The sequence below is a fragment of the Eleginops maclovinus genome, chromosome 14 (genome assembly GCF_036324505.1).
Source record: "Eleginops maclovinus isolate JMC-PN-2008 ecotype Puerto Natales chromosome 14, JC_Emac_rtc_rv5, whole genome shotgun sequence".
NCBI lineage: Eukaryota > Metazoa > Chordata > Actinopteri > Perciformes > Eleginopidae > Eleginops > Eleginops maclovinus.
The window spans coordinates 13,217,571-13,239,239 of NC_086362.1; the positions used below are offsets into that span (position 1 = coordinate 13,217,571).

Consider the following 21,669-nt stretch of genomic DNA (forward strand, 5'->3'; position numbering starts at 1 on the left):
GCAGAACAAACCAAAGTGAATTGTAACAGAGGAAGATAATACACAGCTTCAGAATAGAAAGTTGAACAAGAGTGATTATACGGTCTGAAACAGCTGGAACACTGATTGTATTTTACCCTAAAACTCATTAAAATGTGATCAAATGAATCATTGTCACATCACAGCTACACGTGGACCTTTAACAAAGCATGAATAACAGCACGGACACAAAAGCATTTATAAAAGAACATTATTTATTTACAAATAGATATTTTGCAGTGATTCCAAAGTTCATGTAAAAGATTGTCATACTGAAACACGGTGCTGTCGTGCCGGACTTGAATTGTACAACGTGTGACACAGTGAGCATAAAATACATGCACACATCTGTACACTCTGTCACCAAAATAGATCTGAGTACAAAAGATAGTGCTCAATATAAACATCTGTCGGAGTTCTGTCTCACCAGCGGACTCACTACTCATTTTTCACAAGTTCTGAAAATGCACGTCTGAAATATTCCTCCTCTGGGTGCTGTGTATTAAAATAACGGAGCTGCTAAAGCTTAGCAAAAATAGACTCTGCAGTGTCTGTCGCTGCGGCTCTGCATATTACCACAGGCTCACATCTGGAACAGCAAACCGGGTTGGTGTGGATCGAGGACAGGGTGGGGAGAAAACATGTCTTTTTGTTTGTTGCTAGAGCAGTAAAGGCAGAATTAGATCTTCCCCCTGCTTGTGTCTGAGTTTAAGCCGGGGAGAGGAAACTAAAGATCAGACACACAGAAAAAAAGAATCTGATTTATCTGGAGAGTTTCTGGGCTGTGTGGAGAAAACAATGCATGAGCCTAAAAACCAAATCAAAAAAAGGGACGAACGGTTTCTCTTTTAAAAGGAAACAAAAACATTGGACTGCCTTTTTCAACAGCAAGGAGCGTGATATTGAAAATGCTAATATATATATCTTCACACTAAATGGCTAACACGTGTTTTTATCTATAAAATGTATTCACATACAATTGGTCATTGTGTTGAGCAGTGTTGGAGGAATAGGTATTTTTTTCTGTTGCAATGAGTAATAACAGTACGGTCAGCTGTTAGTTTGGCATGTGGTCAAGGGTCAAGAATTTCTTTTTTAATTAAAGACACTGTATGTTGTATTTGGAAATGTGTTAGAATTTGGCGCTTAACAGTGGCTGCTGCAATGAAATATTTAAATGAAATGGCAGACTAATGCACATCGCTTCACCCACAGAACAACTGCAGAAATACCAATCCAAAGCAGTCAGAATGAAAGGCAGAGAGCAAAACATTACCACATAGTCAAAGTCTGAAACCAGTTTTCTCTAGAATTGACTCTTTCATCCTAAAGTACATCGAAATGTGAAAGATGCCATCATTAGGATCTACAAATAGTGGCTTTACATAGGAGTCCAATACCAAAACCAGTAAATGAGAAACTGTGGTTTCCACAATTTAGTCTCAAATCTCTCCGCTTCATCCATGACTGCAGCGCCTCCAGTTGATCAATAAGGGTTTTATAGTCTATTGTTTAAAGCTTAATTGTAAAGCATGGTGTTGTGAAAGACAACAAATCCATAGTGGAGTAATGAAACAGGGGGGGTGAGGGAGGCAGGACACACTAACAGGATGTAGCATCACCACAGGCGGCCTCCTCTCCACATCAATCTCCTCTACCGGGCTGTGATTGTGTAGAAACCTAAGTTAAAATAAGTTAGAGTGGATTGGTTCCGCAGTGAGTAATGGCTGATAAACAGGATGGAGAGTTTCCTCAGAGAGGACACAGCCCTCTGTCGCCCTCTGCTGGCATCTTCAGGTTAGACTCATCAAATGTCATTCAAAATATATTTTACAGCCACGTTCAGTCGAGATAATCTACAGCTTTACTCGCTCAGTCACTTGATATACACATATAGGATTTATTGCTGCAGCTCAGCTCTTCTTCACAGTATAGCTAAGAGTGTTTATGCCATTAGAAATTCTGTCCAATCAGAAGCACCACAAAACATCACCTACAGTGAGCTACAAATAACTTCAAGTGGAGCGAGTCAATCAGTCTGAAATTACATTGTAGGTCTGCAGTTATTTCCCAGCTGGTTGGACACTGGCTGGTAGTGCTGATCACTGTGAAAAGCTAAATGAAATAACATTTTAAAGACAAAAAGCCAGTGATGCTGCTTTACATCCCTTCCAGAGAATGGGACTATCACAGGACCGGGCTGAAGACCAGCAAACAGAACTGTCAGAAATCAATGGTGGTCATAAAGCAAAGTGAAAGAAGTGGGAGACATTTTTTTAAGTTTTTTTTGTCTGTTAGATTAGATATTACCTCTGGCAAAATATGGCATTTAGGGACAAATCAAAGCCAATGGTTGGTGATGCAGAGCAGCACAACGCAAACAGAAATTAAACAAGAAAGATGTGCCATTTGGAGTTATATATCAATCCTGTGGTTTCACACCATACACACTATGTGTGTCTTTGATGCTGAACCAAGTGTTGAAAGCATCTCTTTCCTGAATGAAACTCAGAAAGCTCATTTTAATGTTTTAAATCCTGGGTTTTTTTACATTCATATTTTTAGCAGGCAACATTTCTTTCTCCCTGCCCATTTCTGTGTTTCTTGGCAACTGGAAAGAGCTACCATGGTGAAATGGGGGGTATAATAAACCTGTTGCTGCTCTAACAGACTCATTTTGAACTCTGTATGAAGATAAATCTGTGTAGATGTGTGAACAAAAAGGTCCTAGCTTTGTACTGTGAATAACAAGCAGCAGCATGCAGTGTCTCACATTTAAAGATGCAAGCTCCGATGGGCAAAACATCCAGAATGCAAGGAACAATAATCAAAACAAAGACTTTCAGGTAAATTGAGGACCTTGAAGAAAAGATCCTTACAAATAAAAAGCCAGGGTTTGACGAGTTATAACAACCTCCAGATTTAAGACTGAAACACACTCTGTAAGGACACCGAACACAGACCTCTCAGGCTACACAAAGGAGGGGCAGAGTTGGAAAATATTTATACGCTTTTGATTAAACTACACAATATGAACAAGGATAATGGAAGTTCTAAAATGAAGGTCTGCGTCCATAAATGCATCCCACACAGAAAACGAAAAGCTTGTCTGTTTGTTGCTTTTGACTGAACTACTTTTTTTGTTGTGGGAGCGACAAGAAAGAAAAAAGACCAAGGATGGGAACAGAATTCAAATCCAGTACAACAAAAAAGCTAGTTTCCCTACAGTAACATAAGTATGGACAGTCTGCTGGGTAACACATTTTAAGTCTTGCCTGACCTTCTGGACATGGGAACATGGTGAAATGTCCAACAAACAGACCCAAGAACTAGCGTTTGAAGCAGTTACATCAGAAAAGGAGCGAGGGAGATTCTATTTCATGTTTTCACATTGTCGTTTAAACTATTTGTGTTTCATTGTTTGGTTGTTTTTATATGATTGATCACACCTTTCTGAAGTGTTTTCAACTATGTCCCGACAGATACTACTTACAACACTTTTTAAAAACAGCCCTAAAAAACTGCCACAGTACAAGGAGTTGATCAGAAGTTCTTCTGGGGGTTAAATCTGCCCCAGAGTTTGACGGACAGGTTTCATCTGCCAACACGAACTGCACTAAAGACCAAGGTTTGCTTAAAGTAAACTGAATGTGCAAAGGTATTCAGACGTAAGGGCCGCAAATTCTACCCAGCATCCCCCACTGGAGGAATGTCTCACCTCCCAGAGGACATGAATACACCTTACTAGTTAAAACCAGTCTTGTGTTTGAGCCCTCACACAGAGTATGTTTCAGTCATCATGAACAGTAAACCCATCATCCCCCTTCACCAACAGAACAACGACTACCAGCACTGAAACATGCAGAGGTATATAAATAACATTTATAGCAAACACTGACCCATCCAGCTCACCACAGCTGTCTGATTTGTCTGAACAGGTAAGAAATGACACGGTTAAGAACGAGCGTTTGAAATTAAAACAACTCCAGGTGATTCCTGGTTTACATCTACATTCCTGAACTCCAGTGCAGCTACAGCAGGCTCCTCTAACTATCATTAGGAGAGGAATTCCAACATGACTATGAGCCTCTTTGGACCAGAATGCAGTGCAGCAAGAAAGAATTTGTGAGGGCTGTGACTTTTCCAACAACCCGCTTCAAATATTTCCATGTCTCGCTCAAGAGACGCACAAAGCATTTAAGGATAATTCTTGTTTACCTCGATAAGAGTTCTGTACGGGCTAAACAAGCCCAATACCCACTTCTTCCAGATTCAACTAAGCTGAACGAGTACTGCCCAATTCAAGACCCAAACCTATACCCAAGCTACAGGCACCAAAGTGATCCAAACCCTAAAGTTTGCCTGGACTCCACCAGCAGCGGAACTCTACAACCAAGGTCTTATTTTCCTCGTTTTTGCCGCCATTTCTATTTGATCCACGAACAGTCAGATGATCAGACGAAGAATAATATATCTGAGATTATTTAAACCATTTAGCCAATAGTCATATCCATTTTTAACAATTATAAAAGTTGGATGTTGGCAAAACTTTTTTTATATAAACAAACGAGCCAATAAATAGGGTGGAGTCCTGAGTCAGGAATCCTTGAAGGCCATTTTTGAAGACATCACTAGTGTCTGGATTTTTCAACTCATCGTGAAAACAATCAGCATTCCTAGCCTTAATCTATGCAAAGACTACAAATCCAGTAGACCAAATTTGATCTAGCGAGTCTATTGATGTTTCCAGCAAATATTAGGGTAAATGATGTTGTGTTTCTCATGGGATTTAGTTTAAGCCTCTCTGACTGGCCTGGAAATGGCTGCAAAATATGTGAGAATAAGACCAATTTGTAATAAACAAGGATTATCCTTTAAAAAGATGCATCAGGCTGAGTGGAAATGCAAAAAATGGAACATTATGATCATCAGAAATGATGATGAGATCTTCATTTTGAGAGGATCTGAGGAGGAAGTGTCCTTCAGTGTTAGCACTACATTAAGATCAGGGATAGTCTCTATTACTTTCCAGCAGTGGGAACCAGGAAATGTTGAGACCCCAAAATTCTATGTTAGAAATGTATAGGAGGGGTCTCCAGCTCATAGAAACTGCCGGATGCTAACTTGCATGTGTTAGGCTATTTGCACAATTAGCACAAGTTGTGTAAATAAGCATTTGCAGACAATAGTAAAAAAAACAAAAGAAAATAGAGACACATTTGGAGTGTTTTGGGGGATTATTGAGGATGTTGAATCCATTTCTGACATTTTCAGGATCAAAAATGGCAGTTGCGAGTCCCCTAAAACTTCAAATTGACCCAAAATGAATCGAAACCAATCCACTGGGAGTACAAATATGGCGACTTACTGGTTCAAACTGCCATTCCAGATCCTGAAAATGTCAGAAATGGATTCAGCATCCTCAATTACCTCCGAAACTGTCCTAATCAGCCAAGCCATTTTTAACTATTGTCCAGTAGGCTATAATGCTGCTAATGCTGATGAACGCAACTTGTGATAATTGCGCAAATAGCCCAACATATGCAAGTTAGCATCCGGCAGTTTCTTTGTGCTGGGGACCTTACTATACATTTGTAACATAAACACTTTGGGGTACTCAACATTTCCGGGTTAACAACAGGACTCTATGAGCTGCTATCGGACTAGCACAGAGGGGCTAGCCTTTGAAACACTGCTAGGTTCATGAACCCCCACCTTCTCAAACTCCGCAGGAGAGCGTCATCTGATTCATAGTTCCTGTACAGCCACGTATCAAGAGGCCATAGACCACACATTCAGCCCCGCTCTCCATGGCAACTTAACCCACATGGCTCAGTCTCAACTGAACTGTAACTTGGCAACCAACACCCTCAACTGCTTCATCAGAGGTAGGTGACTCCAGCAGAGAAGTGTGTGTGTGTGTGAGTGGGGGGATCAGGAGAGGCAGAGGGAGCTGGGGGAGGAGGTGAGGGTGCACACTGGGGTGGGCAGGCCGTAGTAGGCGGGGTCAGTGAAGGGGAAGAGGAAGAAGAGGAAGAGGATCACCCCCATCAGGTAGGAGGAGAGGACGGTGAAGCGGTGGGGGTGCTCCATCGCCGTGCTGATGGCGGGAAAACCCATGTAGTTACAGAAGGAGTGGCAGAGCACCGGGCCGATCAGGTGACCTGCAACACAGGAAGAGGAAACGTCAACGCTGGATATTCATTTCAATGGGGTAGATAATTCATTAATCCATTCATGGAAAATTAGCTTCAAGGGATATTTCACAGCAAAAGGGATTATTATACAAAATGAAGACACCACTTCAGCCTCATCTTTTTCTCTGTTTTATTATTTATAGACATGTCTTTGAGTTCAATTATTTTTTTGTATTTTATTGTATTCTATCAACTCCTGACAACATTTCTCTGTGTTGGAATTCAACACACACTAGAATGGCTGCCAGACATGAAGAGATAAAGATTTAGGAAACGTCTCTCAATTCTTTCGGGAGCTGAATATGTATCATCATGAGTATTAATTAGAGTAGATTACAAGTTCTATCTCAACTCCACTACATTTACTTTACAGATTTACTTACAAGTTACTTTAGAAATTCCAATTTTGAGAAACAACACCTAGGAAACTTTTTAAAATGTGATTATTCTGTATAGATTAAACCATGTAACATTACATTTAAGTAACTGGAACCATGAGGAGGTTAACACACAATTAATTGGCAGCAATTTTACTAAGGAGTTTATTGTTCAAAAATATTGAGTATTGAGAAGAGTTGCTGCTGTGTAGGATATTCTGCAATGAGTAGATTTTCCTAATCCTACTTAAACACTTTTCCTTAAATATCATTCACAAAAAGTCTACAAAATGAATAATCAAAGTAAATGAAGGACAAATGCTGAGCTAGCGTAGCATAAATAAAGTGTCCCCCTTGTGCAGCCACTCCTCTTGTAAATGCGGGCACTGTTTTTGTCAAAGTTTCGTCAAATTCAAGGACTGTTAGAGAACTTCCCAGGCCCAATTCCCTCAAATTCAAGCACCCAACACGGCATTCTTTAGGACACGGATCCCTGTCCCAACTAGCAGGCCTCTCATAGGCTCAACCAAGAAAATATGGAGATTATCATCAATTCCTATTCTTGCACAAAATATATGAATGCAAGCACTTCCAATGACCTATGTCTATTTATTAAAACGTTCTAGGCTTTGACTTTCCCCTTTAAATGTACAACCTTTCAGGGGTTTGATGGCTACGTAAATAAAAATGTCAGAAAAAGTACATCAACGTTTTTTTCTCTTGAGTTTTCAAAGAGACAGAGCTTTAATAAACATCAATATTCACTTCAGTTTATCGTGTGTTTTTGGTAACTTGTGTTAACTGTGGAGGCAAGTGAGAAAAAGTTTACTTTATAAATTCAAGGTATCATGGATTGAGTAATTGGTATACAAATTAGGGTTGCACGATGCATCAAATCGAAATCGCGATATCAGTTTGTGTGATTACATAACCGCAACAGGCTGCTGTTCAATTAAATACAAACATGTGCATGGTTCGCGGTCAGTGTGCAGTCTGATCACTATCATTATGTACTTATAGTAGATCAACTACATTATCTAAAGGTTTAGGGTAACTTTGGATAATAACACGGGACAAACAAACGGAGCGCTCTCTCTCCCTCCCTCCCTCTCCCGACATCCTGTCTGTATCCGTCTCATGCAGCTTGCTGATCCAGTAATGAGAGACCCGACAGTGAACAATAAACCTATTTATAACTAGTTTAGCAAGTTCCAGATGTAGATAAGATAGCCAAGTGTGTTATGTCTTTAACTGGAGGTACGTGTTTTGCTCCGCTCACCGGTCCCCTCACCACGGCAGAGCTGCGGCGGTGATCCTGAGAGCTCTCCGTCAGCAGCAGCTGATCCTGATCACTCTCTTGTGTCAGATTATACTTCACTCTCGTTTATGTCCATATCGATCGGATCCAGATAGCATTAGCTAATGATACGACTGCCTACTTTTTGAAGGACACCTAAACAATAAGTGCTAACCCAAAAATGTCTTGTTTTATGAAAATGTGTTTTCTTATATTTACTGTATAGCAGAGTTGTGGACTCGAGTCACATGAGTTGGACTCGAGTCATGAATTTGATGATTTTAGACTTAGACTTGACAAAATCTAAAAAGACTTGCACTTTGACTTGGACTTTAACATCAGTGACTCGCATTTGGACTTGGACTTGCCCCTTTTGCCTCGAAAAGACTTGCTACTTTCCCCAAACCCAAAGATTAAAAAGTATGTTGACATGGACCGTGCTCTCTCTCTTTGCACCTGTGTATATCTGTGTGCGTAACGTGTGTGTGGCACGACATCCAATCAAACTAGATCCAGGTTGTTTTGATCTGACAGCATCCAACCAATCAAAGTATTGGACAACCAATGAGGCAGAACAAACTATAAGGCGCCAAGTAGCCAACAATGATACCATGGGTAGTTTCGTTTGGATTTAAAAACTTTGAGGTGGTCAACAAAAAAAGAACTGCAGTCTGTAAAACATGCGGGACGAGGATAACAGACGGAGATGCGCTACTTCCAACTTCGTTCGACATTTGAAGTTGCACAAAGAACGGTAAGTTTTGAATGAAAGCCAACACTAGCTTATCGGCTAATTGCTAGCTAGCTACATATCAATGAGACTGTAAACATCACCTTGGCTTAGAACACGCTAAACGGTATCTCCTGTGGGTTCATTAATGGATAAGTTCACTATGTTGCACTTTGAGCCCCCTTTCTGGGTCGTCTTGGATTAAATAGAAATGCTGACGATTGGTCCAGTCTCCAGCTTTTGGCTAATTTGGAATCACCACCTGCTTCAGAATGGTTGGCTACAGGCATTCATAACATTGTCCTTAAAACAACCCTAAACATTCGTTTTCAAAGATGAGCAACTCACCGAGTGGTGAGTCACTACCTAAACACAGCCGAAGGACAGAACGCCCTTTTGTTCTGGGCACTGAATAGGAAGTCTCCTCCTTCACTCTTCCGAGTGGCCACCAGAGTCTTGGCAGTGCCTGCCTCTAGTGCTCCAGTAGAGCGAGTTTTCAGCCATGGTGGCATCATACTACGTCCCCATCGTGCACAAATGACTGACAGACTTTTGGCCAATTTGATCTTTTGCAAATGCAATGCAGCATAGGGCCCTGACATAGAAAAGCACAACTCTGTTCATTGTCATGTTCATGACACTTCACATCTAGTCCCATTCCAGACAGACAGACAGACACACACACACACACTTTTTTGGTGTGTCACACATGTTTGAAAAGGTTAAGGTTACACTTAGGTTTTGAAATGAGTTCAAAAGACTGAAACTATTTGTTATAAAGTGGTAACACATTTGGAAAAGTTACATTCAACTGTTTTTGTGATCCTCCAAATACCTGTTTGAGGGTGAAGACATGTTTTTTAGTTCAAGGCTAGATTTAAGGTTTAAGGTGAAGAGTGTTTTGCAAAAGGATCTTTTGAGACAGTTATAGTTCAATAAGCAATGGAAATACAATGTCAGCACTTTCTGTGGAAATGACATTTGCCTTTGTTTATTCCAAATGTGTTTGAACAATGTTCTTGGTTTGATAAATATATACAGATCTTAAAAGCATACATGATTTGTGTAAATATTATTTCTCCGTTGATAAAAGGACTCGAAAGGACTTGAAACTCAAACGGTAGGACTTGGGACTTGACTTGAGACTTGTCGGTCTTGACTCGGGACTTGAAAGCAAAGACTTGAGACTAACTTGTGACTTGCAAATCAAAGACTTGGTCCCGCCTCTGCTGTATAGTAGAGCAGAAAGAATGCAATAGATATATTTTGGTATTTATTTTATTTTGTCAAATGTTAAGTTAGTTTCAAAACAGTAGCCTACTACTAAGATGTTTTTGTTATTGCATTTGTTAATGATTCTTTAAGAAATACAGATTTCAAAATGATCATTTGTCTGTGCTCTTTCCTTTCCCTGACCAAGTGTTTTTTTTGTTGATTAAATCCCAATATTGTCCACGATAATCGCAATATGACTTTTTCCCCAAACCGTGCAGCCCTAATACAAATGGTCATTATTTAGTTAGCGTAACCCTTTAATACGACTTTAATACTAGTAATTGTACCGATGTTGTCTACTGGCAGCCACTTTTACATTTGTACTTATTAACTACCTCTCTGAAAGCAGATATGATTACCTGCTAATATGCATGTACCCTCACCACACTTTACCTAAATTATATTTAAACAAATGTAGACTGAAGTTTTGATGTCTAAAAGCCATTAGAATAGCAGAGAGGGTATAAACAAAAAAACAATTAAGGAAATAGAGAAAGTTCTTCCTGACCAGTTCTGATGAAGATGAAGGCGGTGTAGGCCCCAAACACGGCTGTGTAGGAGAACTGGAACACTGCAGCAGAACAGAGACAGGGGTCAGCATCATGGTCTTACAGATCTATCATCAAACAACATTACACATCAGAGCTGACCTGCGGAGAGGAAGATCCCGGACAGCGTCCCCTGTCGGAACCTCAGCAGCTCGATCACATGGTGGAAGTGAGCTGGAGGAGAGGCGTAGAGATTCAGAGGAGCAGCAGCATGGATCAGAGAACAACAAACACTGGGGTTTGAATCAGCCATGATTCAGCTGCTTTCGTGCTAATTGGGTTCAAAACTACATTTCTATAATAATCCATTCATATTTTGTATTCTTTAGATCTCAGTAACCTTTTGAAAGTATTTTAAACTATCAAAATAACTCATTTTCCTAAAGTACTATATAAAAATAAAATAAGTCTTGGAATTTCTAGGAAAAAATACATCTGTAGATCTAAAAATAAAAAATACATCTGTAGATCTAAAAATAAAAAATACATCTGTAGATCTAAAAATAAAAAATACATCTGTAGATCTAAATAAAAGAAATACAGCAAGGTCGTTTTTTGGTATATCTATATTTCAGGTTAATATTTCTGGATTTTTGAATGATATAATATTTTTGGGTTGATTTTCTTTAACTGTGTTTATTTATGCACAAATACAAATTCCTCGTATGTGTTAACCTACTTGACCTCAAACCTGTTTCTGATTTCGTAAATGTGAAACAAACACAACTTGCAGTTCAGCTGCTAATATTTTCTAAATCATTGGCATGGACGTTGCTTTTTATCAACATGTCAATTTAACTTCCAGCCATACACTCAAGCACAGCAGCTGCCACTTCTTTATTTTATATTAATGTATCACTTTAGATGTACATCATTCAGAGTACGAGTGCTGTGTATTTTTATTTATTAATACGAGTGTGTTACTCCTGCAGGTCGCGTGGGCAGCATAAAAGAGCTTTTGCGTCCCAGTGGCAAATAATAAAGCTATTTTGGTTCCCTATTTAGTGTTTAGAAGTAAATCCGGGAAAAAGTTTCAAGGTGTTTTTTTGTATTTTTGCATGAACTGTTCAAAAGAACGTTTTTATTTTTCTGGACATTCCTTTCTCTCAACAGCAGCGTCTATTCATCAGTCAGCCGAGAGTGCATCACAGAGTATCATAATCTGTGCGCTTTAGTCACTAGACCCTCTCAGTGGCAGGACTCACCCACTCCGAAGAAGAGGGGGCAGGTGAAGATGGCGGTGAGGGGCCCGGCGCAGGGCACCAGCATGGGCAGCATGCAGGCCCTGAACACCAGCTCCTCTGTGAGCGGGGCCACCACCTGGTTCCTCAGCCAGCGCATGTCACTGAAACACAGCGTCCAGAACCACGGGTCTGCAGGAGCACAGGGAACACGGGGGGGTTATCACCTCTGGGGGAGAGGGAGCACTTATTACATATACTGAAACAAAGTCCTGCAGCAAAGGGTTTATTGTATTGATTTTAAACACAGAATGTCAGCAGTGACAAAACGGTTGTTTTTGTTCTTTACTTTTTTGCTTTAAGATCTGTAATCTAAGTTTACGTCTGGTAGTTCATTATCTAATTTAGCAGGATGTAATGTACGTTTCTTTGGTCATTTTTTTTGGGGTTGTTTTTTCTGTGTGTGCTTCTAAATGAGCAAAAAAATAATAAAGACAACGGGTAAAAAAAAACAATATTACAACTACGACAACGAGACAAACACTTGGCTATGTCACACAGCATATGCTACAACAAAAAGCATAATAACCTCTCCACTGCAGGTCAGAATAAAATAAATAACATAGTTACTCCACTGTGTTTAATTACTGTGTTTCATTTTGTTTCAATTATTATTATTTATTTATTTTTTTGGTTCTGTCTTCTGATTGTGTTTTAATGAAGATGTAAAGCACTTTGAACTGCCTCTGTGTCTGAAATGTGCTATATAAATAAACTTACCTCACAAATAATTTAGTAAATAAGTGAGTGCAGTAGATAAATAACAAGGTTATTCTGTATTTTATTCTCATTTTATTCCTTTCTTTTATTGTTTTACTCAGTCCTGTGTTGGTATGAAGAGTTCTTTTTAATCACAAAGCTATTTTTTACTTAAGAAAAAGTAGTGATACCACATTTAAAAAGGTGCCTTGCAACAAGTGAAATTCCTGCATTCAAAATCAAACGAAACGTTTATTATTAAATAAACGTCAATGTTTATTTAATAATTGATTTAGATTTTTTTATAAGCTAATAATCTATATCTTAAAAGTTACTAAAAGCTGTTAAATGTAATGCAGTAAAAATTACAATATGAGTTTCTTAAATCAAAATTGTAATTAGGTATTGTCCTTGAGTAAAAGTACTTTGATATTATCCGTCACTGCATTTTACACCACAGGAGTCCCTACTGTGGATAAAGAACAAAACCAATCCAAATGTGTACAAAGCATCAGGTTATACAGTGAGGGAGTTGGTCCAAATATCTCTAAAAGCTGAATAATTATTAAAAGAAGAAGCCAGAAATCCAGCGTGCCTCACCTATGGCCACCCGGACCCCATCCATGAAGCTCCAGGGACAGTCCATAGCCAGCTGCATGAGTGGGCCCAGGAACAGCACCTGCAGCCGGACACATGTTCAACACAGGTTCTGATTGAGGAGGGGGCATTGTTTTGGATTTTTCACCGGGACCCTTTTTCCCGGTGATTTTTGTGGAATTCCCCCCGAGCGATTACCTTGAAGCGGACCGAAAAAACTGGAACCATTTCTAAAATGATTGTCCCCATTACTCACTGACATAACTGGAAAATAGGGTCCAAGTTAAAAAATACAGAAAATATAATTGGAGTTCTCTGCAGATATTTTCCTGCTTCTAATGGCCGATAAAAATAATCATAACCTATAGTGAGCAATATTCCAAAGCTCTGATCTACCAAGACCTACCAACCAATATAGTTGATACATGAAAAACAGGGTTCTACTTTTCAAACGCTCTTTTTTATTAGATTTATATTTATTATTAAGTACATTGTAAAAAGTTGATGATTCAATCGATTTCATTTCATTTCCATCTTGATTTCGAACACATTTAAAAAGTATATGAACAATAGTCAAACAGAATACCGTATTGGCAGAACACACTATTATTATTTTAATAAATTGTCAAACAATATTTATATATTTAAAATAATAATAGTGTCCGAAAAGGATCTCATCTGAGATCACCCCTCGTTACTCCCATATCTTTCCAAGAAAGTGTTTTTTTACATCCTTTTAAACTGATTCCTGCTTTGTTTTAACTCCTGCTCCAAACCACTCCAAAAACTCTCCCCACAGATTGTTATGCACACTTCTCAGAGCTGTTCTGACCTCGAGTAAAATTAAGTTCTCCTTAAACTAAACCCACCCTGTCTTTCCATGAACATTCCCTGTATATTCCCCAGGAGTCGATTATGTCTTCATTGTGCAGTTTTACATTTAACCAGATCAGTGGACTCCAGTGTATTTGACTTTTAGAATAATACATTGGTGTGTTCAAGATATCCAACATTGTTGATAATTACTATTGCTCTTTTGTGTAATATGTATAACGGCTGTATCAATCAATCAAATCCCTCTTGAGACCCAGGCACATGCTTAGAACTTGAGAAACGGCCAACTACTCTTCAGTCCAGATCTGCGTCTTACCATGGTGAGCATCAGAGGGAGGAGGATGGCAGGAATGAGGCCTTCAAAGCGGATCCCCATCAGAGAGAGTAACGCTGGGCCAGTCTGACACACAAGAAGAAATCAATGTGATGAACAGCTGATGTGTCCGACTGCAACACGACACGTACAGCACTTTAATCCAGAGACGTTCTGGTGGGACATGCACTCACCCTGACTCCTGTGAACTGTCTCCATGTCCACACAAAGAGAGGAGACAGGCCGGACACGATGAGCACGCTGGTGAAGCGTCTCTTTATCACAGCGGGGTGATCCCTGAGGATGGGGACAATCATCACACATCGCATTATCTACCCAGCACACAGGACGGAGACACCCCTCCAGCTGTTCACAAGTCCCTCACAGCTGTTATACCCCCTGGTTTCTGTTGATGTGCAGAATTGTACACTACACTTGATGTACAAAACTTCTTCTTGCTTTTCTTATGGAGCATTTCGGATCGTTTTTGCATAGCTACAACCCATTAACCTCAACACCACAGATTATTTCTTCACCAGGACCAGTGACTTCCTTAAGACTCAGATGGTTGCCTGGCAACTGCTGCCAACAAGCAGCAAACAAACTAGTTTTTCTGATAATAATAAATGGTGATTTTTATGTGATGGATTAATCCTCTCGAAGAGATTCACAATAGAATTCAAGATAAATCATAAAGAAAATAACCATCTGATAAATTCATGCTGGAAATAAGACCAGTTAAAAGCTGTCCAAACACCAAATCCCCAAAAGTACCAGGTTCCCTGAATGCACCAAATGGTTTGGTTATCTGATTATTTGCAAATGATTTTCGAATACTTTCCCCGCAAAATGTCCTTAATAGAACTGTGTAATTTGGTTATAATAATTAAAGATAGCAGACATTTTGAAAAATATATTATCAAACAAAACGACCAACGCTGAAGGAAGTTCATCTTTCATTATCTGCCGTCAAGCCTGTCTCTTCAATGTACATCACCAAATGAATTAACTGCAATATATGTGTTAGGGCTAAAGTATATATAAAATAGCATTGATTATTATTATTATTATTATAAGCTGGTATTATGGACTTATCTTGTAGACACAGCAAAGACCAAATATTTACAGAGGATGTGGAAATAATGAGTATTCCAATTAGCAATTTTTCTGACAATCACATCCTAGGTTCACTCCTCACTCAGTAATATTTCCAAGCAGACCGTGCCATTGTTTGAAAAATGCCTGTGTATTATACGAAAGAGTTGAGACAGCCAGTGGATGATCTCTCCTTATGTCATTGAAATGAATATACAGCTCCGGAAAAAAGTAAGAGCCGGCTCCACATGTTTCTTAAATCTTTATCTCTACATGTCTGGCAGCCTTTCCAGTGTCTGTTGAATTCCAACAAAGAGAAAAATGGTCAGTAGTTTGTAGAATACAATAATAAAATAAATAACGATAATTGAACTCAAAGACAAACCTGTAAATAATAACACAAGAGAAACTGATAATGCTGAAGTGGTCCCTTAATTTCTTCCGGGGCTGTATGTATATTTAAACTTGTTAACAAAACTATGTACATTCACCTGAACAGAGTTTGTTCTTTTTGAGACTTATATTCATACTGTTACTACATGTTTATTCTTATTGTGTACTTATCTGTCTGGTTGCTGCTATGACAGCTTATCTTAAAAGCACCCTATGGATTGTACTCATTCAGTGTACAAAGAGTTGTGCTTACTCATTTTACCTGCTAGGACATGTAGTTATTTCAGCAAAGTAGCAAAGGTTAACTTGTAGATCTCTGGATAAACATTGAGACAGTCTTTGCTTTATGGGAAATAACATACACGAAATATGCACAGGGCAGAAGGTATAAGTAGGGGGCCTCAAAGTTTGCATTGGGGCCCCCTACCCAGTTTGTCCAGTTATACTTGAGCCACAATGAGGAATTTTCACATTATTGCATCAGTAAAGTCCACATAGAGACTGTCAAATACAGTGTGGACCACATGCTCAGAGAAAGCATGTGTATGGGCTGTGATTTCTGTAGCATAGCGTTGTTGCATAGTGGTTCATGTAAAATCCCCCAGAGCCTTCTGAAGGGGTGAAAGAAGTGCTTTGATTTAATAGCCTACTTAGGTAAAAGTTAGAATACCACAGTGTAGAAATACTGTGCAACACCTCAAATGTACCACATCCAAAAGTACTCCTTATCCAAAGTGCCCATTTTTGGAATAATAAATAGTATATTATTGGATTCAAATGAGTGATGCATTAATGTGTTCATTTTGCAGCTGGTTAAGGACAATAAATGACATGTTATACGTCCAGGTACCTCCATCAATAATAGTACATCAGAACGTATTTCATGTGTTTATAATATTAACCTGAACAAAGTAATGAGTAACTAATCTTGTTAAAAAATGAAAAAACATTTTTTAAATTATTAATATTATTTTGTTTTTGGAAGGAGTTCAATTATGTGTCATGTTGAAATGTTTAATTTTTATAAATCCCTACTCATTTAGTAAAACTAAAATCATACAAGAAAAGTACAGTAAAGTACTTGAGTACATGTACTTAGTTACTTTCCACCACTGGCCTTATGCAAAGATAACCCATGATAGAATGAGCATAGTAGAAGAAGTAATTAAACCATAGTATGCACATATAGAGTGCGTGTATCACTCCGCAGTGTGGGGCTCACCTGGGCAGATCACTCCTCCACACGTACAGACTGCCCACATACGAACATGCCAGCAGCAGACAGGACAGCACGGACACCCAGCACAGCCCGTCCGGAGGTACGAAGTCTCCACTGCTGTGTTTCACCTCCGCTGTCAGAAGGTCTGCTGGTAAATCCCCCTCCGCTGTCAGAAGGTCTGCTGGTAAATCCCCCTCCGCTGCCATAACGACTGCCGGTTGAGACTGGAGCAAACAACTACTCGGCACCGGGCTGGTTGGTGGACCATCTAAGACGATAGAACATCCAACAAGAAGCGCGAACTTATCAATAATGTCATTTCAAAGCGCGAGCTAACGTCGCTAACCCGACTGCTAGCTTCTGCGGCGCGCTCTACCGATGTCATCACATGGCGCTGCTTTTTCTTCTTCTTCTGCGAGCAGCTAGTATTCTTTATTACAATGCTGCCCCCCTGTGTACTGATGACTTAATCACGTGTGTGCTTTTTTTATAGACACATAAAAACAACCATTGTTTGGCTTGACTTCCTTCAATACTCTCCAAACAGTAATAGAATGGGAAAGCCCGTTTGTTTTTTGTCTAGATTTAAGAGGCTGAATATGTTATCATTTCAAGGCAGGGTTCTAAACAAATTGAATATTAAAAGAAGACAAACTATGGCGTTACATCCCCAATTAGATTTGTATTATTTGCATACGTCTAATATCATTAATATTTAAAACTGTGAATTGCAAAATAGTGCTGGAATGGTTTTAAAAAGCACACATACAAGCAGTAGTTAAACAGAAATATGGAGCTACTTTTGCGAAGGCTACACTTGTAATTCCAATGATACGATTTACTGAAACATATGCCATCCTTACATTTTGGAGCAATAAACCATACTACTCATAGTATAGAATCATACTGTGTATAAGTTACTCAAGGCTGAATTTCCGTGTATCTGCTTTCATTTCAGGGTCCTGGTATTATTCATGCACGGTCACACCATACTGGGAAACTTGAGTCGCTTTCAGTTAGTTGTCACCTTTCATATGCATTGATTAAAAAATATGGAGTGAGCTGGTAGCTGGAGAGGTGCCAGTTCTCCTCCTAGGCCACTGCCGAGGTGCCCTTGAGCAAGGCACCTAACCTCTATCTGCTCCCTTGGCGCCGGGTACCTGGCTGCCTCTCTGCTCTGCCACCTCTCCTCTGCATGTGGTTGTGTGTGCATGTATTTCCTCTGTGTTTGTGCATGTATATCCTCTGTGTGTTTAATGTGTGTCAACACAACAGTGTCTTTCTTTGACACCAGATGGCGCCAATGTTATAAATGTATCTCCATGGCATTCATTGTGACTTGAGGTACATTATTAAAAGATGACAATTTGAATTTTCTGATTTATCTTAAACTATTTAAAATCTGTCCTGCCTCTTTTGCTCTGTTTACCTGCAAAGCCTGCTCATTATTGGTCAATACTAACACCACAAACAGACTACAAAGGGCTTCCAATACCAAAAATTCTGTCCAATTTCCAATAGATTTTACATTCATATGACATATGTTTATAGAGTTTAGGACCGAATTAGAGGACCCTATAGCTTAGCAGTGTTACCAAACATCTCCCATTGTTCCCTGACTTTAATATTCTGAGGCTTAATCAATACCAATAGCATTGATAAGGTGGGCATAGCCTCTAAAGCACAACCCTTAGACTAGCGACCCAACGGTTTGTGGCTCATAACCACCACGTTTAGCATCGATAGGCCTGATGCAAGTAAGAGCCTACCAAACCATTAGTCATATAACACATTTAGAAAGAGTGGTTATTGGAAAGTGGTCCATTATGTAAAGAAAAGGCATCCCATCATCCGGCCAAGTAAATGTTGAGGGTAGATAAGGACTGGAGAATACGCCTTCAAACTCAAAAGTGAATTATAAACTGGCTGACCTGATAACATGTGTTCTTGAAGTCACCACATTTGGAACCCCAAAAATGATAAATTATAAGGGTCAGGCTAATATGGATGCATATGTAATGCCCATTTATAAAAACAGATGGTACAGTGTCATTTACCTCAGAATGAATGGACATGATGCAGGTTATTAATTCATAAATAATGCAGAGATGAGCTATGTGGAAGTCTCTCTATAAGGCAGCTGTTAACCTGAGAAGATTTATTATATCAAGTTTGGATAAAATTATATTTACTTAAGAAAATCAAGCAGTTGTGAAATCTGAATGTTTGACCATAAAGCAACACGTTTAGTAAAAAAAAAAAAATGGTGGGAGAAGTACTCAGATCTTGTACTTGAGTAGAAGTACCAGAGTGTAGAAATACTCTCATGATTTATCTGATGTGTTTTGTAATTATTGATCATTAAAGTGTTCTCAGAGCTGGTAAAGGTGCAGCTAGTTTGAATGGCTTTGTATACTGCAGGGTAGCTGCTGGATTTACTCCAGGTGAACTACAGTCTGATTTAAGGGCTGATTATATTTACCATCATTAATCCAGATCTGTGAAGTAACTAAAGGGATTAAATACATGTTTACCTCTGAACACTAGTGGAGTAACAACACATGTAATTACTCAAAGCAAAGTACAGTACTTGAGTAAATGTACTTAGTGACTTTACACCACTGCAAATACTATATTTAGTACCCCGTATTTACCAGGATCACGTAAAGGCAACACAATATTCGTGTGGCAAGATTTATTTTTCTTTCTCGAGCCAGAGAGAGAGATAGAGAGAGAGAGGGAGGGAAAGGGAAAGGGAGAGAGCGAGGGAGGGAGGCGTAGGCGTGACATCGGGCTGCTGTAATATCCCACAGCAGTGAACGCATCTCAGTCTCGGTGTATCTGAACAGAGGCGATGCTGCCGCTGCTGATCTGCGCTGCTTCTTCCTCCTCTTCTTCTTCATCTCTGCTATTCTCCGTCTTTACACTCCCCAGGCCTTACGGGGACTGACAGAACCCGCGCACACACACCCAGAGGAGGGATTACACACAGATCCGAGTCGGTCCCGGACCTCCATTGGCAAACATCATCAGCGGGTACGGGCCTGTTTATGTGATTTCTTGCATCACCTGTCTTTATTATAGGAGCTCCATCCACACAGGGGCAGATGGCAGGAGACGCCAGCTGGCCTGGGGTCTGCCTTGCTGCTCTTCTAGGGAAATGATGGAGGGTAAAGTCACCTTATGATGACTTCCTCCATCTGTATTAGGTCAATTGATTGGTAAGTGATGTCAGACTGGTGTAAGTGATACCAAATTAAGGCTTGAATTTGGTTGTTATTAGTCGCGTTTTGATTATTTACATCACTGCAGCTGTTGTGTGTGTATGACAGGGAGAGGTGCGTAAGGAGGGTGTGTGTGCGTCTATATGTAGCGTGTGTTGTCTGCTGAATCCCCTGTGTACCAACTCAGCCTTCACAAACACAATAGCATTGTGAGAAAGAGTAAGAAATATCACAGATGTTGCGTGATTTTTTTTTCCTGTTCCCATTTTCATTGCAGCCTGTTATGGCCAAATAGGATCAGGTTACTACATCATCATGACTTAATAGAGTAGCAGAAGTCCATCCACACAGCATGGCCCTGCAATCCGCTGCAATCCGTACATACAGAGCAGCAATAATAGAAGAGGCCATGTTTGAATAATCTGGAGCAGGAATCAAGCATTTCTGTTGCGTTAACACTTTAATGCAATATTTCCCTGCTTCTGGATGCTTCTAGGATGCTTAAAGGATTTGTGGGATGGTCAGGGGAAATGAGCTCAAAATGGCTCACGACACAAAAAGTAGTTGATGGTAATCATGATTCAACAATATTATAGTTTGCTGAGTAATGACTCATATCTATATCTTGCTGGGGAAGGATAGTTTTAGGCATATTGGCCTTAACATAGATCTTTGGATATGATGCTGTTTTTGTGATAAGAATCAGGCTAATGTGGCTGTATGTGTCATCTATAAAACCAGATGGTACAGTGTCATTTACCTCAGAATTAATGGATATGATGCAGGTTATTCATTCATAATTAATTCAGAGATGAGCTATGTGGATGTCTATCTTCAAGGCAGCTGTTAACCTGAGATGATTTATTCTGACAAGTTGAAATAAAATGTAAGTTAATCACATATGATTTATTTAAATTAACGCCCTGAAAAACTGAAACATTGACTTTAATTGAATATTTTATGTCAACAGATTACAATAAGGTCAGGTTGAATCTAATATTTTTGCTATCAACTAATCTGATACAATTAAGTGTAATTATAAACACAATACATTTAATTCAAATCTTTTTTCAGTGTAACACATGTTGGATTGGAACCCCAGATTGAAGCTGTAGAGTTGTCAAATTTGAATTTTTGAGCCTAAAATAACACTTTTAATAACACTTGTTGGATTGAAAAGCCTATGTAACTTTTGAAAAAGAAGAGCACACATGGTTCCTTTTTACAATAGACCACACGTATGTTTAATTGTAGCCTAGGGTGGCTAATGTTAGCTGTAGTGACGTATAGATGGATAGATATAGCTGTTTAACTGGAATTACTGACACAGTTTGATGTCCAACAAACATATTGAATGAATCCCTTCCTTACAAAACATTTGCAATACTAATGTTTGATTTTGAAAAACCTACATTTTTAAAATCCATAGCAGTCTTCTTTATATCCTCAGCTGGTGAGTTGCAATTTTTCTAGGGCTGTCAATTGATCAAAATATTTACTCGACATACTTCGAAGGAAACTTCATTGACTTTGACAGTACGTACATATCACCTCGGTCTTGTCGAGAAAACCACCCGGCAGGACTAAATAACTGAACTTGCCATTCAAAAGT

General features: G+C 39.3%; 2 protein-coding genes across 3 annotated transcripts in view; one reads left to right on the plus strand and one right to left on the minus strand.

The window, feature by feature from the left end:
- Positions 1-215: 215 nt before the first annotated feature.
- rce1a (Ras converting CAAX endopeptidase 1a) lies at positions 216-17,208 on the minus strand. Its single transcript, XM_063900789.1, has 8 exons — positions 16,837-17,208; positions 14,321-14,423; positions 14,130-14,213; positions 12,983-13,061; positions 11,648-11,815; positions 10,545-10,616; positions 10,403-10,465; positions 216-6,182 (listed from the first exon to the last, which is right to left on the minus strand). Exons 1-8 carry the CDS (start codon positions 17,037-17,039, stop codon positions 5,953-5,955), a joined length of 1,002 nt encoding a protein of 333 aa, XP_063756859.1. The 5' UTR covers positions 17,040-17,208; the 3' UTR covers positions 216-5,952.
- Positions 17,209-19,606: 2,398 nt separating this feature from the next.
- The window catches only part of peli3 (pellino E3 ubiquitin protein ligase family member 3), a 31,156-nt gene continuing 29,093 nt past the window's right edge, over positions 19,607-21,669 (plus strand). Inside the window, exon 1 of one of the 2 annotated variants that reach the window (XM_063900249.1) lies at positions 19,607-19,869. The gene's annotated coding sequence lies outside the window, so the exon portion shown is untranslated. The remainder of the gene's footprint in view (positions 19,870-21,669) is intronic. The other variant, XM_063900248.1, reaches the window with a different exon arrangement.